Consider the following 20,873-nt stretch of genomic DNA (forward strand, 5'->3'; position numbering starts at 1 on the left):
ACAGTAGTGAAGTTAGCTTGACTTTGTCAAGTGTCTTCAGCAGCGCAGCGGTAAGTCGGCAGGCTATCACGCAGAAGGATCCAGTTCAAATCTACGTAGCAGCGACATGTGTAAAAATATATAAATCAGAAGCAGACACGAATCACACACCCACCAACAGGGTGCGGTTGTGATTCTGAAAAACACATTTTTGTTTCTGCATGAATTTTGACAAAGTTCTGTCAGAAGCTGCTAAGAAGGCTGTAGAGCGTGCTTATGTGAACTTTAAAGTTCCAAAATTACTTAAAAATGAAGCTGCTTAGAAGGCTAATGAGCAACCTCGAACAAGCTGCTTAGCTTATAAAGTACCCTTTTATCTGAACTTTTGGTTACTTGGGTTATGCGTAAAGCGGCAGTGTAATGACTATATGATGAACCTTTTTTGTGCCGGTTAGCATTGTGATAGCCAAATTAGGCTGCAAAACGGTGAGTCGATAAGGAGAGCGTCCAACATAGCTCTGGTCCTCACAAATTCCTACCTCATGCTTCCATGGGTCAAACGATGACAAAGACCGCCAGCTAAGAGTTGTGTGCTTATGGTGGTGCAGCCTGGGCACTGTTGTCCTTCTGACTTCAGCTAGATTGAGGAGGTACGATCCGAGCGTCTGTTCACCAAGGAGGTGCGGCTCAAACAGCGTCTGTTCTGGCATCCAGCGGCTGAGTATGAAATGCTGTATTGCGTCAGCTATACCTAAGAAGGCAGCCCCTTCAACGCAATGTAGGCAGCGCGGCCCCGGTAAGGTAGCCTGCTGAAAACCTTCAAACACCCAGAAAAGCAATAGTAGAGTAAACGGATTGATTCAACGGCAACAGACCCGGCAACGAATAAAGGACAACGATTGGAAAGTCGGATCTTGGAACGTGAGAACTTTGAATGAACCCGCACGTGTTGGGATCCTGGCTCGTGAACTGCGGAATGTCGGCGTTAATGTGGCCGCTATCCAGGAGATACGATGGCCCAAAACTGGAGAACGCGAATTCCGAGCGGTGGATCCCATCGCCAACACTTCATTCAAGTACCACATCTACTACAGCGGCGGCGATAAGGCAGAACGCGGAGTTGGCTTTATAGTGATCGGGAAGTAGATGAAGCGAGTTATTCGGTGGAAGCCGATAAGCGACCGAATCTGTTGCCGTTTTTCTTTTTGTTCAGGTTCAACCTAGGTTCGCCCCAGTTCCAACCTAACCGCTGTCAAAATGTTTCTTTATTCGCTTAGGTTCAACCTAGGTTCGCACCAGGTTGAACTTTTTAGACGACGGGTTCGCACTGACTTCTTTTACAGTTTGAACCTGTTGCACCAATACACTGATAACATACATCTGTCAAATCGGTTTCGTGTTTACGTTTTTAGTAACAGTTCGTAGTTGATTTCTCGATTGAAAAAAAGTGCAAAAATGAGTAACCCGGGGGGAAATCTGCTGCATGGCGTTGTGCAGGCCGCTGTACAGGCGGTTTCCAGCTATCTGATGTGTGCATCATCATCATCATCATCAGAATCAGACTCTGACGATCCTGTTTTTGAAGATCTGATGTTCAAGGCGTGTGGTCGGAAAGATCGGCAGAAGAGGCATCGGGTGGAGAATTTTGTGGAAGACGTTGTCGCCAAATATTCCGACGAAGAGGTAGGTAATTGGTTTTTAATTACATGTTTCTTTGATTAATTTCTTTGCTTTTTTACAGTTCCGCCGTAATTTCCGCCTTAAAAGATCAACAGCGGAACATCTCGTGTCCAGATACGAAGGTTCTGAGTTCTATGTTGCAAATGCTGGCGTTGGACGTAAGAATGTTCCGGCAAAACAACAGATGCTTTCGTTTCTCTGGTAAGATATTGTTGCTTTACTTTCGTTGGTCTTCCGGTTCTTCTAGATTGATTGTATCTTCGGATTCTTTTCGGTAGCGGTGTCATTTAAACCATAAATGATTAGGTCACCAAAAGTAGGAAAAACTACCATTTCAATATTATTGTTTTCAATCGTTCCAAAACTATGGAAATTATTTTTAATTGAGTATCTCCAGGAGTTCCTTTTTTGATTTCTCCTAGAGATCCTGCCACACAATGAGAACGGCAGGAACGGCAAATACGGAATCTCCTAAAATTGCCGTTGCGTCGTTCCGTTACGATTTGTCGTTTTAAGCTCATAAGCTCCGGGATTCCTCCAGGAATTCCTTCCGGGATTCCTCCAGGAATTCCTTCCGGGATTCCTCCAGGAATTCCTTCCGGGATTCCACCAGGAATTCCTTCCGGGATTCCACCAGGAATTCCTTCCGGGATTCCTCCAGGAATTCCTTCCGGGATTCCTCCAGGAATTCCTTCCGGGATTCCTCCAGGAATTCCTTCCGGGATTCCTCCAGGAATTCCTTCCGGGATTCCTCCAGGAATTCCTTCCGGGATTCCTCCAGGAATTCCTTCCGGGATTCCTCCAGGAATTCCTTCCGGGATTCCTCCAGGAATTCCTTCCGGGATTCCTCCAGGAATTCCTTCCGGGATTCCTCCAGGAATTCCTTCCGGGATTCCTCCAGGAATTCCTTCCGGGATTCCTCCAGGAATTCCTTCCGGGATTCCTCCAGGAATTCCTTCCGGGATTCCTCCAGGAATTCCTTCCGGGATTCCTCCAGGAATTCCTTCCGGGATCCCTCCAGGAATTCCTTCCGGGATTCCTCCAGGAATTCCTTCCGGGATTCCTCCAGGAATTCCTTCCGGGATTCCTCCAGGAATTCCTTCCGGGATTCCTCCAGGAATTCCTTCCGGGATTCCTCCAGGAATTCCTTCCGGGATTCCTCCAGGAATTCCTTCCGGGATTCCTCCAGGAATTCCTTCCGGGATTCCTCCAGGAATTCCTTCCGGGATTCCTCCAGGAATTCCTTCCGGGATTCCTCCAGGAATTCCTTCCGGGATTCCTCCAGGAATTCCTTCCGGGATTCCTCCAGGAATTCCTTCCGGGATTCCTCCAGGAATTCCTTCCGGGATCCCTCCAGGAATTCCTTCCGGGATTCCTCCAGGAATTCCTTCCGGGATTCCTCCAGGAATTCCTTCCGGGATTCCTCCAGGAATTCCTTCCGTGATTCCTCCAGGAATTTCTTCCGGGATTCCTCCAGAAATTCCTTCTGGGATTCCTTCAGGCATTTCTTCCGGAATTCCTCTAGGAATTTTTGCAAGGATTCCTCCAGAAATTCCTTCCGGAATTCCTCCAGAAATTCGTTCCGAGATTCCTCCCGAGATTCCTCCAGGAATACATTCCGGGATTTCTCCAGAAATTCTTTCCGGGATTCATCCAGGATTTCTTTCCGGAATTCCTTCCAAGATTCCTCCAGGAATTGCTTCCGGGTTTCCTCCAGGAATTCCTTCCGGGATTTCTCCAGGAATTCCTTCCGGGATTAATCCAGGAATTCCTTCCGGGATTCCTCCAGGAATTCCTTCCGTGATTCCTCCAGGAATTTCTTCCGGGATTCCTCCAGAAATTCCTTCTGGGATTCCTTCAGGCATTTCTTCCGGAATTCCTCTAGGAATTTTTGCAAGGATTCCTCCAGAAATTCCTTCCGGAATTCCTCCAGAAATTCGTTCCGAGATTGCTCCCGAGATTCCTCCAGGAATACATTCCGGGATTTCTCCAGAAATTCCTTCCGGGGTTCATCCAGGATTTCTTTCCGGAATTCCTTCCAAGATTCCTCCAGGAATTGCTTCCAGGTTTCCTCCAGGAATTCCTTCCGGGATTCCTCCAGGAATTCCTTCCGGGATTAATCCAGGAATTCCTTCCGGGATTCCTCCAGGAATTCCTTCCGTGATTCCTCCAGGAATTTCTTCCGGGATTCCTCCAGAAATTCCTTCTGGGATTCCTTCAGGCATTTCTTCCGGAATTCCTCTAGGAATTTTTGCAAGGATTCCTCCAGAAATTCCTTCCGGAATTCCTCCAGAAATTCGTTCCGAGATTCCTCCCGAGATTCCTCCAGGAATACATTCCGGGATTTCTCCAGAAATTCCTTCCGGGATTCATCCAGGATTTCTTTCCGGAATTCCTTCCAAGATTCCTCCAGGAATTGCTTCCGGGTTTCCTCCAGGAATTCCTTCCGGGATTCCTCCAGGAATTCCTTCCGGGATTTACCCAGGAATTCCTTCCGGGATTCCTCCAGGATTTCCTTCCGGAATTCCTTCCGGGATTCCTCCAGGATTTCCTTCCGGAATTCATCCACGATTTCCTTCCGGAATTCCTTCCGGGATTCCTCCAGGAATTCCTTCCGAGATTCCTCCAGGAATTCCTTCCGAGATTCCTCCAGAAATACCTTCCGGGATTCCTCCAGGAATTCCTTCCGGGATTCCTCCAGGAATTCCTTCCGGGATTCCTCCAGGAATTCCTTCCGGGATTCCTCCAGGAATTCCTTCCGGGATTCCTTCCGGGATTCCTCCAGGAATTCCTTCCGGGATTCCTCCAGGAATTCCTTCCGGGATTCCTCCAGGAATTCCTTCCGGGATTCCTCCAGGAATTCCTTCCGGGATTCCTCCAGGAATTCCTTCCGGGATTCCTCCAGGAATTCCTTCCGGGATTCCTCCAGGAATTCCTTCCGGGATTCCTCCAGGAATTCCTTCCGGGATTCCTCCAGGAATTCCTTCCGGGATTCCTCCAGGCATTTCTTCCGGGATTCCTCCAGGATTTCCTTCCGTGATTCCTCCAGGAATTTCTTCCAAGATTCCTCCAGAAATTCCTTCTGGGATTCCTTCAGGCATTTCTTCCGGAATTCCTCTAGGAATTTTTGCAAGGATTCCTCCAGAAATTCCTTCCGGAATTCCTCCAGAAATTCGTTCCGAGATTCCTCCAGGAATTGCTTCCGGGTTTCCTCCAGGAATTCCTTCCGGGATTCCTCCAGGAATTCCTTCCGGGATTAATCCAGGAATTCCTTCCGGGATTCCTCCAGGAATTCCTTCCGTGATTCCTCCAGGAATTTCTTCCGGGATTCCTCCAGAAATTCCTTCTGGGATTCCTTCAGGCATTTCTTCCGGAATTCCTCTAGGAATTTTTGCAAGGATTCCTCCAGAAATTCCTTCCGGAATTCCTCCAGAAATTCGTTCCGAGATTGCTCCCGAGATTCCTCCAGGAATACATTCCGGGATTTCTCCAGAAATTCCTTCCGGGATTCATCCAGGATTTCTTTCCGGAATTCCTTCCAAGATTCCTCCAGGAATTGCTTCCGGGTTTCCTCCAGGAATTCCTTCCGGGATTCCTCCAGGAATTCCTTCCGGGATTAATCCAGGAATTCCTTCCGGGATTCCTCCAGGATTTCCTTCCGGAATTCCTTCCGGGATTCCTCCAGGATTTCCTTCCGGAATTCATCCACGATTTCCTTCCGGAATTCCTTCCGGGATTCCTCCAGGAATTCCTTCCGAGATTCCTCCAGAAATACCTTCCGGGATTCCTCCAGGAATTCCTTCCGGTATTCCTCCAGGAATTCCTTCCGGGATTCCTCCAGGAATTTCTTCCGGGATTCCTCCAGAAATTCGTTCCGAGATTCCTCCAGGAATTATTTCTGGGATTTCTCCAGAAATTCCTTACGGTATTCTTCCAGGAATTCCTTCCGGGATTCCTCCAGGAAGAAAGACCGTGTTCTATTACACAAAATGCAGCTGGGATTACCTCAATATTTTCATCCAGTATTGCTCTATGCATTTAGTCCATGAATCCTTCGAGAATTTCTTCTGGGGTCCATTGCGGCATTTCCCCATGAGTTTCTTAAAGTATTTCGCAAAAATATTTTCTAGATACCGTCACGAATACTTTTCGTAGTTCCTCAAGAAATAATTTTAGAGTTCCACCAAGAATTGCTTCTGGAAATTTCCAGAACATTCTTGTATGATTCGTTAAGGTTTTCTTTCTGCGATTCCTCCAGGTATTCCTTCCGGGATTGCTTTAGGAATTCCTTCCGGGATTCCTCTAGGCATTTCTCTAGGCATTATTTGAGGAATTTCTGGTGAAATATGTAAGGCTTCCTGGAGAAATTTCTGGAGGAATGTCTGAAGGAACTCTTCGAGAGATTTCTGAAGGAATTTCTGGAGGATTTTATTGGGGAATTTCTGAAAAAAAAAATCATTATTGAATCCCTGGGAAAAGAAATTCGTGGAAAATATCCTGGAGAAATTCCTGGAGGAGTCCGTGGAGGAAATCCTCGCGGAATTCCTGGGAGAGTTCCGGGCAGGGGTACCAGATGATTTTTTGAAAAATCTGTATCGGTATTTTCAAAAATCTGTATCTTATACAAAATTTGGGTGAAAAAGCTGTATCCCATACAAAAATAAAATAGCCCCTCTAGCTCAAAAATCTGTATTGCATATAAATCGAAATCTGTACGAATGTTCAAAAATCTGTATAATACAGTTAAATCTGTATATATGGCATCCCTGGTTCCAGGAAACATTCCTTGAGGAATTCTGGAGGAATTCTAGCAGAAATTGCCAGAGGATTTTCTGGAGAAATCCCTGGAGGAATTTATGGCGTTCTTCCTTGAGAAATTTCTGAATGAATTTCTGGGGTAATTTCTGGATGAATGGATTTTCTGAAGAAATTCATGGATGAATCCCTGGAGGAATTCCTGTAGAAATTCCTGGATAATTTTCTGGAGCAATTTCTAGAGGAATATCTGGAGGAATTTCGAAAAGACATCCGCGAAAATTATTTTAGGATTTTCAGGAGGAATCCATGGAGCAATTCCTAGAGGAAATAATGGGGAAATTCTGGCAGACATTCCTAGAGGATTTTTCCCAGAAGAAATTTCAGGAGAAATCTCTGAAGGAATTCCTGGAGGCATTCTTTGAGGAGTTTTTGGAGGAATATGAGGCTTCCTGGAGAAATTTCCGGAAGGAATGTCTGAAGGAACTCCTCGAGAATTTCTGATAGAATTCCTGTAGGGATTTCAATAAGATTTTTTTGAGGATTTTTTAGGAGTTTCTGAAGAAATGAATAAATGAATCCTTGGAGGAGTTCCTGCAGAAATTCCTGAAAAAACCCTGGAGGGATTCCTCCAGCCTCGCGGAATCTGTGGAGGAATTCCTGGAAGAAACCCCTGCAGGTATTTTGGAAGAATTTCTGGAAGAATTCCTGGAAGAATTTTTGGGGGAATTGCTGGTGGAAATCATGCAAGAATCTTTGGAGGAATCTCTGCAACAACATTCCGATCGAAATTTTCTATCTAGGAATTCTGACTCAATCTATGGAGTTTTATCCAATTCTAGTATCACAAATTGTCCAATATTGAAGTTCGTTTAGAACGACATTATTTTTTTTTAATAACTGATAATTTTCTCGATGTTTTCTATTGCATTTAATACGTTTAAAAAATTGTATGAGAGTCGAGATAATGACTTCATGTTAAAGTTTCGCATTGTCTTGAAATCATCACCATCCGAAGCCTTCTCCTCTCCTCTCCTCTTCTTGGCGTAACGTCCTCACTGGGACAAAGCCTGCTTCTCAGCTTAGTGTTCTATGAGCACTTCCACAGTTTTTAACTGAGAGCTTCCTCTGCCAATGACCATTTTGCATGTGTATATCGTGTGGCAGGCACGAATATACTCTATGCCCAAGGAAGTCAAGGAAATTTTCTTTACGAAAAGATCCTGGACCGACCGGGAATCGAACCTTTGACTCCTATACAGCAGTGGTGAATTAGTACAACATTATGGTTAACGACTGAACAACAGATTAATTCAGCTGTTGTTCGGTAAAAAACACGTGTTTTTCATCATGTACTCTGAGTCGAAGTATGATGAAACGAAAGCGCTTATTTGACTTGTGAAAAACACATTATACAGATAAATGTCCTAATTTTTACATGAACTTAACAAGAAGCAGAAAAAAGTCTTGTTAAACTATGTTGTAAAGGAATTACTGCGAGTCGAATAAAAATCTTATAAAACGCTTGAAAAGTGTTTTAAATTATCATTGTTAATACCAGTACGAGAAGTTGAACATTGGCTACTTTTTCAATTGAAAAAGCATTTGTACAGTAATGTGTACAGCATTATTTTAGTTCAGCTATAATTACTATTATAAAGCAACAATTCAGCATGCATGCTTGTTTGCGGCTGGCGATTGTTAGTTGGGTACTCCTCGAATTCCCCCAAGGATTCCTCCAAGGATTCCTCATCGGATTCGTTCAGGAATTCCTTCAGGGATCCCTTGAGGAATTCCTTCAAAGATTCCTCTAGAAATTCTTCGAGATTTCCTGATGAAATTGCTGGAGGAATCCTTGAAAGAATTTCTTTGGAAATCCCTGGAGGTATTCCTGGTTGAATCTCTGGAGGAATTTCTGGAGGAAACTCTGGAGAAATCCCTGGAGGATTTCTTAAAGAATTTCCTGAAGGAATCCTTAGCGGAATACTGAATGAATCCCTGAAGGATTTCTTGGAGCAATCTCTGGAGGAATCGCTGGAGGAATCCCTGGAGGAATTCTTGAAGGAACTCTTGGAGGACTTCCTGCAGGAATTCTTGCAGGAATTCACGAAGGAATACCTAAAGAATTTTTTTTAGAGAAATTCCTGGAAAAAATCCTGGAGGAATTTCGAAGGAATTCCTTGAGGAATCCTTGGAGGAACGTCTGAAAGAATTCCTGGGGAAATCCCTGAAGAAATTCGTGGACAAATCCCTGAACGAATTCCTGGAAGAATCCTTGGAAAAATGTCTGTAAGAATTCCAGGAGGAATCCGTTGAGGAATTTTTGAAGGAATCCCTGGAGGAATTCCTAAAGGAAACCCTGGAGGATTTCTTGAAGGAATATCTGGAGGAACTCCTGGAAGATTTCTTGGAAGAATTCCTGAAGGGATTCTTGAAGGAATCCTTAGAGGAATTGCAGAAAGAATCCCTGGAGGAATCCTAGGTGGTGGTATTTCTGGTTGAATCTCTGGAGGATTTCCTGGAAGAATTCTTGGAGGACTTCTTGGAGGAATTCTTGAAGGGATTTGAGAAGGAATTCCTCAAGAATTCCTTTGAGAAATTCCTGGAGGAATCCCTGGAGGAACCCCGACGGAATTCTTGGATAAATCCTTGGAGGAACGTTTGAAAGAATCCCTGGAGGACTGCCTGTAGGAATTCCTCGAGGAATTCGAGGAGGAATCCCTGGAGAAATTGCTGGAGGAATCCCTGAAGGATTGTCTGTGAGAATTCCTGGAGGTATCTTTAGAGCAATTCCGATAGGAACACCTGCAAGAATTCCTGTAGGTATCCCTGGAGGAATTCTTGGACGAATTCCTGGGGGAATGCTTAGATGAATTCCTGAGTAAATCCCTGGAAGAATGTCTGTTAAAATTCCTGGAAGTATTTTTGGAATCTATAGGTATCTCTGGAGGAATCCATGAAGGAATTCTTGGACGTATTCCTGGATGTCCTGGAAGGAATCCTTAGATGAATTTCTGAGTAAATCCCCGGAGTAATTCCTAGAGGAATCTCTGGAGCAACGCGTGGAGGAAGTCCTGGAGGAATTCCTGGAAGAATGTCTGTGAGATTTCCTGGGGTATCTTTAGAGAAATTCTGGAAGTAATCCCTGGAGTAATTCTTGGAGGAATCTCTGGAGGAATCCCTGGAAAAATTCCTTGAGATATCCGTGGAGAAATTCCTGGAGGAATTTCTGGATGAATGTCTGTGAGAACTCCTGGAGGTACCTTTGGAGGAATTCCTTGAGTAAACCCTAGAAGAACTCCTTGAGGTATCCCTAGAGGAAATCCCTGGAGGAATCCTTGAAAGAATCCTTAGATGAATTCCTGAGTAGATCCTTGGAGGAATTCCTGGAGTAATCTCTGGAGGAATTTCTGGATAAATTACAGAAGGAAGTCCTGGAGAATTCCTGGAAGAATCACAGGAGGAATCATTTTATAAAGTCCTGAAATGATCCCTGGAATTATTTCTGGAGAAATCTCTCAAGACAATTTTGAACAAATTCCTGGAGACATCATTGGAGGATATCCTGCAGGAATTCCTGGAAGAAACTCCAAAGGAACCTTGGAGGATTTCTTGGAGGAATCTCTGGAGGAATCCCTGGAGGATTTCTGGGACGTACTCTTGCGAAATTCCTGGAAGAATATTTGGAGGAATTCCTGAAAAATTTAGGAGGAATCCCTGGAGGAATTTTTGGAGAAATCTCTGCAGGAATCTCTGAAGAAATCCCTGGAGGAATGCTTGGAGGTATTCGTGAAGGAATCCTTGGAGAAATTCTTGGAGGAATCTCTAGAGGAACGTCTGGAAGAATTTGTGGAGGAATCCCTGGAGGTATTCCTGGAGGAACCCCTGGATAAATCTCTCGAGGAATCCCTGGAGGAATTCCTAAACGAATCCCTGGAGGAATTCCTAGAAGAATCCCTGAAAGAATGTCTGTGAGAATTCCTGGGGGTATCTTTGGGGGAATTCCTGGAGGAATCCCTGGAGAAATCTCTGAAGGATTCCCTGGAGGAATTCCTGAAGGAATCCCTGGAGGAATTTTAGCAGGAATCTTTGAGAGTTATTTGAAGCAATCCTGGAGGATTTCTTGAAGGAAATCCTGGAGGAATTTCTGAGGGAATCCTTGGAGAAATCCCATCTCTGTCCCATCATACATCCCCCATCTCCTGACATGTTTCTTTATGTCACGTTCCAGTGGCCGCAGGGGGATTATCACCGTAATTGGTATGAAAAACCATAAAGATAGAGCCGTCATATGACTAGTTTGAAAAGTTGGCTCAAAGCGGCCTCTCCAGCCTCTCCGGTTCTCACCAGAATATCTCGATATGGTTAATGTGCTCATGCCCTAATTATCGCGCTGCTTTTCTGGTTCTAGATGAAAAAAATATACGGCATTTGAATCGTCGAAACGATCCTCTGCACTAAAATCTTTATATGTACCCTGTGGGCACCTTCCGGAACCGGTTACAGGGGCCCGTGTCCCGAAATGGCCACGGTCACGGTCTGATTCTTGGAACTTATATCTTTCATTTAAGCCTAAGAGAATGGAAATCGGATCGGACATGGATTTTTGGGAGCGTGTCAAAGTTATTGGCCATTTTTGACCCCTTAATGCCAAATGTGTTACTTTTTTTGTTGCTCTTTTCCTAGATGTCGCTAAAAGCGGATTATAGCTCGAAAATACTCGTTTTCAAAAGTTAGGAAAAGTCAGAAAATTTCAGGTCTCTAACTTGTTTGGCTACGACACGACAGTCAAATTAATGTGCCGATTGGCCAAAAATGACCCCAATGCAAAAGGAAGGTTGTGCGGAATGCCATCCCTGCGTAGCTATGGTGCGTGTTGCCCATAACCTGTTAGTAAAGACACGTTTGGTTGTGGCCAGATTTGAACAAGGAATGATTTATTGACATTAATAAATTCATGGCTTACTTCAATTCAACAAATTCCCTCCGGAATTACCGAATTCCTACTGGAATTGCCGAATTCCTCCCAGAATCACCGAATTTCCTTCGAAATTCTCACTGGAATTATCCAATTCCCCCGGAATCACCTAACTCATACCGAAATCAGCAAATTACTCGCTAAATCATTGAATTGCTTCCGGAATTATCTAAAACCCCCGGAATCATCGAATTCCTAATGGAATCGCCGAATTTCTCAAAGAATCGTCGAATTCCCTCCGGCATTGCCCAATTCCTTCGGAATCACTGAATTCCCTCCGTTTTTCCCACCGGAAACTTCCTATTTCCACCGGAATTACAACCTGAATCACCCGACTCCCTCCGGAATTCTCACCGGAATTACCTACTTCTTCCCGGAATAATCAAATTCCTACCGGGATTGCTGCATTCTTCCCGGAATCATCAAATTTCCGCCGGAACCACTGAATTCCCTACGGATTTCTCATCGGAATTACCTGATTCCCCCTGTAGTTATCTAATTCCCACCGGAATCACTGCATTCCCTCTAGAATCTTCACCGGAGTTACCCAATTCCCCCGGAATCAACTAACTCATACCGAAATCACCTAATTACCCGCTGAATCACTGAATTCTTACCGGAATTATTTAAATCCCCCGGAATCGCTGAATTTTCCCCGGAATCATCGAGTACCTACTGGTATCACCGAATTTCCCACAGAATCACCGAATTCCCTCCGGGATTCTCACCGGCATAACCAAATTTCCCCGGAATCACTGAATTCCCCCTCCGCAATCCCCAAATTTCCACCGGAATTCCATCCTGAATCACCTGATTCCCTCCCATTCTCCACAGAATTTTCACCGGAATTACCCAATTCCCCCGGAATCACCATATTACCCCAGAATCACCTACTTCCTACCGAAATCGCCAAATTAACCGCAAAATCACTGAACTCTTTCCGGAATTCTTACCGGAATTACCTCGGGAATTACCCCTAATCCCGCGAAATCACCGAATTCTCCTTGAAATCACTGAATTTCCCCCAGAATAACAGAATTCCTACAGGAATCGCCGAATTTCTCCCAGAATCATCAAGTTCCCTCCGACATTTTACCTGATTTCCCCGGAATCACTGAATTCCTTCCGCAATTTCCTCCGGAATCACCTAATTTACCCCAGAATCACTAAACTCCCTCCGAAATTTTCATCGTAATTGCCTAATTTCCCCCGGGAATCACCGAATTCTTACCGGCACCGCTGAATTCCTCCCGAAATGAACCAAATTCCGCCAGAACCACTGAATTCCCTCCGGGTTTCTCACCAGAATTACCTGATTACCCCGTAGTCATCTTATTCCACCGGAATCACTGTCGAATCACAGAATGCTAGACCCCTCCCCCACCAGATTTACCAAATAATCATTGAAGTTGCCGAATTTCCCCCGCCTTCGCCGATTTCCCACCACCAAATTTCCCCCGGAATCCTCCTCCATTCGACGCTTCACCCCAGAGAATTTGTAGAGAACTTCGTACTTACTTGAAATATTTTTCAGGAACAGGTATTCGCCTTCTCGCAGGATCATGCCGGTATCATCCACGGCCGGCACATATTCCGCCAGATTTACCGATTTCGTTTCCATTTTATGTTTTATTTTAATATTTTCTCCTTTGAAAAAAGAACCGCAGCGGATCAGACGCGAACAACAAACGCAACAGAACGCAACAAGCTAGTCAAACTGTCAAACCCGTCAAACCAGACCTCAAACTCACGCACACCATTGCAGTGATTAATCGCAAACCTGAAAACGTTTCTTTATTCAGAGTTCGGGTTGGAACTGACCCAGGTTCAAAAAGAAAAACGGCATAAATGAGTATGTTTGTATTTGAATAATATGGAGCACTCATTGAAATAATATATGCCCATGGAAATTAATTTAACAAATCAAAAGAAAATCCTTGTACCAGGCATCCAACTCAAACGTCCTTGCTTAAAAACTGTACGTTTACCATCTCGACAATATTGAGTCTAATGCTCAGCTTGGAATGGATAAAGAAACAGGTCAAGCCCCTTCCATACTACGAAACCTGTGAGTCGAACAACAAAGAGTGGAACAGACTATTCTTATAAAATAATAACGCTTTATAGGGAATTTTAGCCAAAAATGAACCCCTTAGCAATATGGAACGATGTATCGCATAATGAAAAAATCCTGATACGAAGCGATACAAATCGTTTTGATGAAATTCAGCAGACTGAGACAAACATTGCTTCTCAGCCCAGTGTGCTATGAGATTTCCACAATTATCAAATGACTATTAACATAAAGACAATCGACTATTGAATAGACAATAATATGATTGTAAAGAGTTAGCTTCAGTTTAAATTCACGAATAGTAATAATACAAACATTTATTCCACGCGCAGGTTGATCGAGGGGGGGATAAAATAATAAAGTGTTTAATTTAAAACAAAATATTAAAAACTCATAGGATTTGTTAAAGAATTTTTGACAAGACCCGATATTTTGAACAATATGTTTTTATCTGCCCCCTCAAAATGCAAAATTCAGGCAAAAAGTTTTGAAAGGGGGGACAAAAAATCAAAAGAAATGTATATCAGCCTGAGACATTAACCCATCAGAACGCGCGCTGTTGTAAAAAATACAACACTACCAAAAAACCTCGCTCGTCGTATACAGCACGAATGCGGTGCAGTTTCGGTTGCTTGATGGCGCGCGTCCTGAAGGGTTAAAAAAACAATAAATTTTGGCACAAATTTCCCAAATGGAGGAGAACGTGCCTCTGGAGCCGACCCACAGTGATGCGGCTCCATACAAAAGGTGGCAAAAAGTCTTAACATGCATGATATTTGTTCAAAGCTTATAAAAACTTTATTATTTATTAGAATAAGTTAACTAGAAGTCATGTTGACTTCCTATGGGCCACATTGGCCACTTTCAGGACCGTTCCGGAATCCTGGTTCCCCTGGGGAAGTGGACAATTTGAGAATGTTTTTTACCCTCCAACGTCCAAAAGGGAACCAATGGAGATAACAGATTTTTTTGAATGAGAAGCGACTAGTACAATAGAAATGTTCATTTCGCTAAACCGGTTCATTTTACCGATTCATTTTTGAACCGGTAAAAAATATTTTACAATTCCGATTAGAAATCGTTAATTTTTTTATAATTTATTTTCATGGGCAATTAAACACTCATCGGCTGAAGGTCTTCATCAAAATATGCCTGCGGTACATGTTAGCTTCTGACAGATTATTCGGTGTGAGTGCAACAAATTCAAATCTCACATAACAATTTTCATGGCTGCTGGTGATGCAAAGAAAAAAATATTTCCTTACGCGAACCTTCGGTCCTTCCAATTAGTATTCAAAATCGACTAGAAAGGTGATAAGTACTTCTCATCAAAGAATCTCGTTGTTATATGGAGGCTGCCAAAATTGCAGTCATCCTCGACGAACGACCATCCAATTATCTCTTTCGTTTATCCCGCAATCCAGGAGTAGGCACCAATTTATTTTGAAAAACTTTCTTGCGGTTGGATGGAAAACGTGCCGATATAAATTGTTTCCCATTTATCTTCTCTCTTCCTTATTGTGTTTGCTTGATGAAAACTCAAAATTTAATTCGGAATAATAGTAAACACATTGATAGATTTATGGAATACAAACCAAAGCCAACAAGATTCGGTGATGAAAAAAATATCACAATAAATGTCATGTTGTAGCACAATACTGAATAGCGTTTTTGCAATACTTTCCATTCATAACGAAAAGTCCAATGCCCCCAACGATTGCTTAAACATTTCCAATCGAGCAAACAGTAATCAAGATCAAATAGGCAGCTATTTCCCCTCAATATGTGTATTTCATAAAAAGCATACAGACCCAGCGATATCTGTTCTCATTTCCGGCATTTTCCCAATTCAAAGTTATTACAACTTTGCACCCGCTCACTGTTTTCCTCGCCAAAGTTGACAGCGTACCTACAGCAGCGAAACGGGCTGCAGCAATGACACGGAGAGGGCTTATCAGCACAGGACCCTTATCATTCAAGCTAACAGAAGATTAAATTGTTCAGTTTCGGGTTGCTGCCGCTAGTAATTGGATGTATTTGCTAGGGATATTGAACCATCAATTTATGTTTCGCAGCTTTAAAAGTATGGTTGGGATGTACTAAATAGTATCACAGTACACAAAAGAACCACACCGGAAATATTGTGTTGAATTTTATGCATGAACATACTGCCTTTGGAGTTGGCTGGAGTTCTGATGTATTGTACAAACTTAATGTTGCCAATGCATTATCATATAGGATAATTGTCCCTTAAAGATTTTTTAAGTCTACTAGAAGTAGATCTTAAATGATGGGCCTACGTAGTCACAGCTGTAAAGGCGTGGGTATTCAGCATGACCATGCTAATGGTGACGGGTTCTATTCCCAGACAGTCCAAAAACTTTATGGAAATTTCCTGGACTTCTTTAGGCATAGAGTAACTTTGGGCCTTCCACAAGATACACACATGCAGAAAGGTCGCAGGCAGAAGAAGCTTTCAGTTAATAATTGGGGAAAGATTTATAGCGTTGCCCCAATTGGAACGTTACGCTAAGAAAGAAGTAGTAGAAGAAGAAGAAGAAGAAGAAGAATAAGAAGAAGAAGAATAAGAAGAAGAAGAATAAGAAGAAGAAAGAAGTAGTAGAAGAAGAAGGAAAATAAGACATGGATTCTCAAATGAAAGTGTCTGCGAAAACACGATCGATCTAGTGAAGAAGATTGATTGGGTATTTTTAAATCAAATTAAGTAGTTTACGGTCCTGTTTGTTTTCCGTTCCGCAACGGATCATACCTATTCACTTTAATTATCCAGAATCAGCTTTCTTACAATGCAAAGGAATGGCAACAAATGGATTGGTTCACGGTTGCATTGCATATCCAGCTTCCACCAAGCCACAAACTGTCAACTGCCACTCAAGTGTAAATGCAAACCGCTTTTCCTTTTGGACGCTACATTCATAATGAGGTGTCTGAATGATGCAATATTAAACAATAACCTTGAGTGGATCATTGCGGTACAAAATTTGATTACGGTCGCTCATTGGTAATTTAAAATTTGAATATAAAACACAAAGAAGTGATCACTGCGATTTTTTTTTCACTAAACGCAATAAAATTGTAGTTCTAATGTCTTGAATCATCTCAATGTTTTAATATCACCTGATGATATAAAATTGATTTATGAGATTGGCTACTCTGCCAATCTTGTTGCATTTTAGAATAAAATACATTTGTGACTCTTTTAAGATCACAACTGGTCAGGGGCGCAATAATCTGCTTAAAAGAAGACATAAAGCTTATGGGATTTCGGGTAACTGTGGGATGTGATTAATTATCTCGAGTTTGCTAAGCGATAACGCCATCCTTACTTCGGCAAAGTCTTTGTGATTAAAAAGACCTACCATTTTAAAACTTGGTCCAAATGATTATTTGCGAACTTAGCCGCTAGAGGTAATATCAACAGTTTGATGCTGAATTGCTGAATTGCTGAACCATATTGTCAAGCACTGTTGCGATGTGCTGTACTCAAAACCCGGATAATATTAAAGGATGGTGTCTTCGGAAAAGCTGTTGGGTAAGTCTAGGTCTTATAGATTCTGAGTTGCAAAATTCGTAACTCTTACACTAGACGGTGCTTGTAGGAGTCCGCTTAATACGAGTCCGTTTTATAGGAATTCGTTTTGTATGATAATCCACTGTAGATGGTTGTTACTAGTAAGCCTTAAATTAATATTGGGGCTCTCTAGCCGAAGAAGACAAGAAAGCCGTAAGCATCGGCGACATCCGTCTACGATGTTTCAAGTCACCTTAGTGGTACTAAGTTTAATGCAACAATGCTCGTGAAAGATACGTCTGGACAGTTATTGACAGACCCGGCTGACCAGCTGAAACGCTGGCTGGTTCGAGTCTTGGAATGCTCGAAGCTACTGCAGCAATTGTCCTGTCGCAAAAAGGTTAATCGTTACTGGGTTCCTGGGCATCGCGGAATAGAAGGAAAAGAAAAGTCTGATCAGTTGGCAAAACAAGGGTCATCCACTCAATTCATAGAACCGGAGCCATTTTTTTAGATTGGCTACAAGTGCCTTAAAAATGAAATTCAAGATATTAGAAGAGTTTAAAATTAAGCGTAACTGGATGAACATAACTGATTCTCGTCAATCAAAGCGATTCATTACACCAGACGCCATTAACACACTAAGGCTAATAGACCTGAATATAAATGACCTATAGGGTATCCCAGGAAGTATGGGCACAACTTCGCAGCTCTGCTATTTGGAAACGGATGCATGATTAATCTTGATTTTCACACATATCCTGCCTTAATATATTTACATCAAATGCCAATTATTAGAATTTGATTTTCACACATCGTTTTGATACGGTAGAACTTTCCCTAGAAGACCTTTTAAAGATCCCGCACAAACTTCTATATTTTTCAATAACATCGCTTAACAAATTATTTTCCACGTATGAAATTAAGCATGAAAAAAATTTCAAAAAATTTATCCGTGATTTTCTACATGCGTATCTATTGTACAAATATTAATTTAAATTGAAAACATATTTCGAACCTGAAAATTTAATTCAAACTCAAAAATCGATATTTTTGAAACTCCGAATTTCAAATACTTGAAAGCAAGCTTCTAAATATGTTTCACAGCATGCAGAAAAAGACAATTAAATTTCACTATAAGTTAAATAAATACTCCAAATTTATTAGGTGTAGATTGATTTATTTTAAATCTCGTTAAAACATGTTTTAAAACTCGAATGTCTGTGGGCATGTTTCATCCAGAAATAGAAAAAGCGATTTTTTCGATTTTCTCAAAATTCTGAAAGGCCAGTACGCACAGGCAAACCATATTCTTATGAAAATTTTCAATCAAGAATCTAAGGAAACATGTTTTCGAATATATCATGCCATAAAAATTCTAAAAAAATGTTTCGAATTTGTGTATATGTCGAAATGGTAAAAAAGTAGGTTGTGCAGGGGTTTTGAAAGTTCTTTTTTTATTTTAAACATTCTGCATACAAAAACACTTTTAAATGCATAATGTTTTTACAGGTAGCAATAAAAATACTTTGAATAAAAATACAAAAATATAAAAATTGTTGTTTGTTAAAAAAAGATTGTATTCTCGCTATACAAAGTTGTGCCCATACTTTCTGGGACACCCTATAAGTACTTACACTGGACTAATAACTGGCCACTGCCCTTGCAAATACTATCTGAAATTGATTGGTAAATTGCAAGAAGATAAATGTCGATTTTGTAAATTAGAGACTGAGCGGTACCTGATTGGGACATACGCCATTTGCTGTGAGGATAGTCACTCCTGATAGTGTCGGTTCTTTTCAGTATGGCAAAAAATGAAGAGGATGACGCCACAAAAGATCAAATTAATGGTCGCAGTGGCATTATGTCCCAAACACGAAAAAAAAACCTTTCCTTAGTATCGGCCACGCCATCAACACCTCAGAATGATCTGCCAAGGGTTCGACGCATTACCTTGTCAACACCGAAGTTTCATCAGTGCAGGAACAAGAAATAGGCATCCTTAGCATGAAATCGAACAGGGCCCCGCCGGTCGATAGCATATCAGCAGAGATGCTCTAAGCTGACCCCGTAATATCCGCACAACTGCTGTATCTATTATTCTGCAACATATGGGAAACCACGACATTTCCGGTCGACTGGATGTAAGGCGTCTTAAAGATTAGACTCTTTGTAAAGGCACCTTACTGTATGCTCTAATTGGCAGGGCATCATGTTACTGTGTATCGTTCTCAAAGTCCTCTGCAAAGTGATCATTAACTCGATACAGGAGAAGATGGACGCAACTCTCCGAGGGCAACAAGCAGGATTCCGTGCCGGACGATCCTGTGTGGACAATATTGTCACGCTTCGTATCATTCTGGAACAAATCAATGAATTCCGAGAGTCTCTCTACTTGGTGTTCATTGATTACGAAAAAGCTCTCGACCACCTCAATCACGTTAATATGTGAGGAGCCCTCAGGCGCAAGAGTACCCCTGAGATAATCATCGGCCTCATTGAAGCACAGTACAAGGCATTTTCGTGCAGAGTACTGCACAACCTTGTCTTGTCCTATCCCATCCGGGACGTTGCTGGAGTGAGGCTAGGGTGTATACTATCACTGCCACTGTTCCTCATCGTATTCAACGAGATCCTGGTAGGTGCAATTGATCGTGAACCAAATCGTGAATTTATGTGGCCGCCCATTATCATGGAGCACCTAAATGACTTCAAATTGGCTTATGACGTTGCTCTCCTAGCTCATCGGAGCTCTGATGATCTTGCCAATCGCTCCTCGGCGGCAGGTCTTGCCATCAACGTCAACAAGACCAAATCAACAAGACCAAAAGTTGAAAGCTTTTAATATCTTTGTAGTCAAGCTCGGTCCCAAGCAACACGCAAGTCATATAACAGTTACGGCAGCGCAAGTTTTGGTTGTGAAGAAGTTGATGTGATGCAATTTCAGCACAATGCTAGAATTACGTCTATTTAACTTCTATACATGCCAAATCTGCGATGCCGTAGCTATTACAGGGGATGCGGTCAAAATAATTGAGACAGGTAAAATTTTCACTTGCACAAAAATGTTCAACCAGCTTTTCGAAAAAGGCAAAAGCAAATTTTTACTGTAAGTTCATCAACTAGTTGTGTATCAGTGGTTCAAATTTGGAAAAGATCGGGATATTCTACACGAAATCACTCTTTGGCGAGCGTTCGTGTGAGACAGTCGCAACTTTTCGTTCGTCCGGTTTGTCTCCAGATATTCCCAGTTCGGTAGCTAATTTCCAAAGCGCTAGTTTTCCGAGTGATCAAGTGTTTAAGTGGTTATCCCTAGTGGGACGAGTGCGGTTGGCTAGGCCACTATTTTTGCCGCAAAAGTTCAGTTAGTTTGAGAAAATTTCACGTTTTTATTGTATCACGTGGCGGATTGACCGATTATCGAGCACAGCAGTGCAGCACCCCCCGCATACCACGCCGCTCGCGCGGCCGTGATCGGCTTCTTCCAGTGAGTACCCAAGCTCATCGTCGTCGACAGCAGCAGCCCACCGAGAGAAGAGCAGAGAGCGTGACGGGCTCTCAGCAGCAGCTCGCCTCTTCCCAGTGCGGGCGATCCGATCGCTGTCGTCGTCGAGCCTGTGGCTATACAGAGTGCACAAAGATAAGTACATAAAGTTACCCTTCGTTGTTCCCCCTCTCCACTGACTCTTTGATTAGATTTAATTTGGTATATAAGCATTTTTTTCTCACTTTTCCTGTAGCGTTATTTTTGTCCCTTGTTTTTCGATTATTCCTCGTCCCCGTGATAGTGTTAATTTTTGAGTGCCCCGTGGTGGTAGTTAGCTATCACAATGGGCGATGATGAAGATGGCGGGGGTACGTCGTACCGCATT

General features: G+C 42.5%; 1 protein-coding gene across 1 annotated transcript; it reads left to right on the top strand.

The window, feature by feature from the left end:
• Window positions 1-1,173: 1,173 nt before the first annotated feature.
• LOC115253593 (uncharacterized) lies at window positions 1,174-2,175 on the top strand. Its single transcript, XM_029873034.2, has 2 exons — window positions 1,174-1,662; window positions 1,721-2,175. The coding sequence occupies exons 1-2, from the start codon at window positions 1,435-1,437 to the stop codon at window positions 1,862-1,864; spliced, it is 372 nt and encodes a 123-aa protein (XP_029728894.1). The 5' UTR covers window positions 1,174-1,434; the 3' UTR covers window positions 1,865-2,175.
• The last annotated feature ends 18,698 nt before the right edge of the window (window positions 2,176-20,873 follow it).

This window comes from Aedes albopictus, chromosome 2 (assembly GCF_035046485.1).
Source record: "Aedes albopictus strain Foshan chromosome 2, AalbF5, whole genome shotgun sequence".
Classification (NCBI taxonomy): domain Eukaryota; kingdom Metazoa; phylum Arthropoda; class Insecta; order Diptera; family Culicidae; genus Aedes; species Aedes albopictus.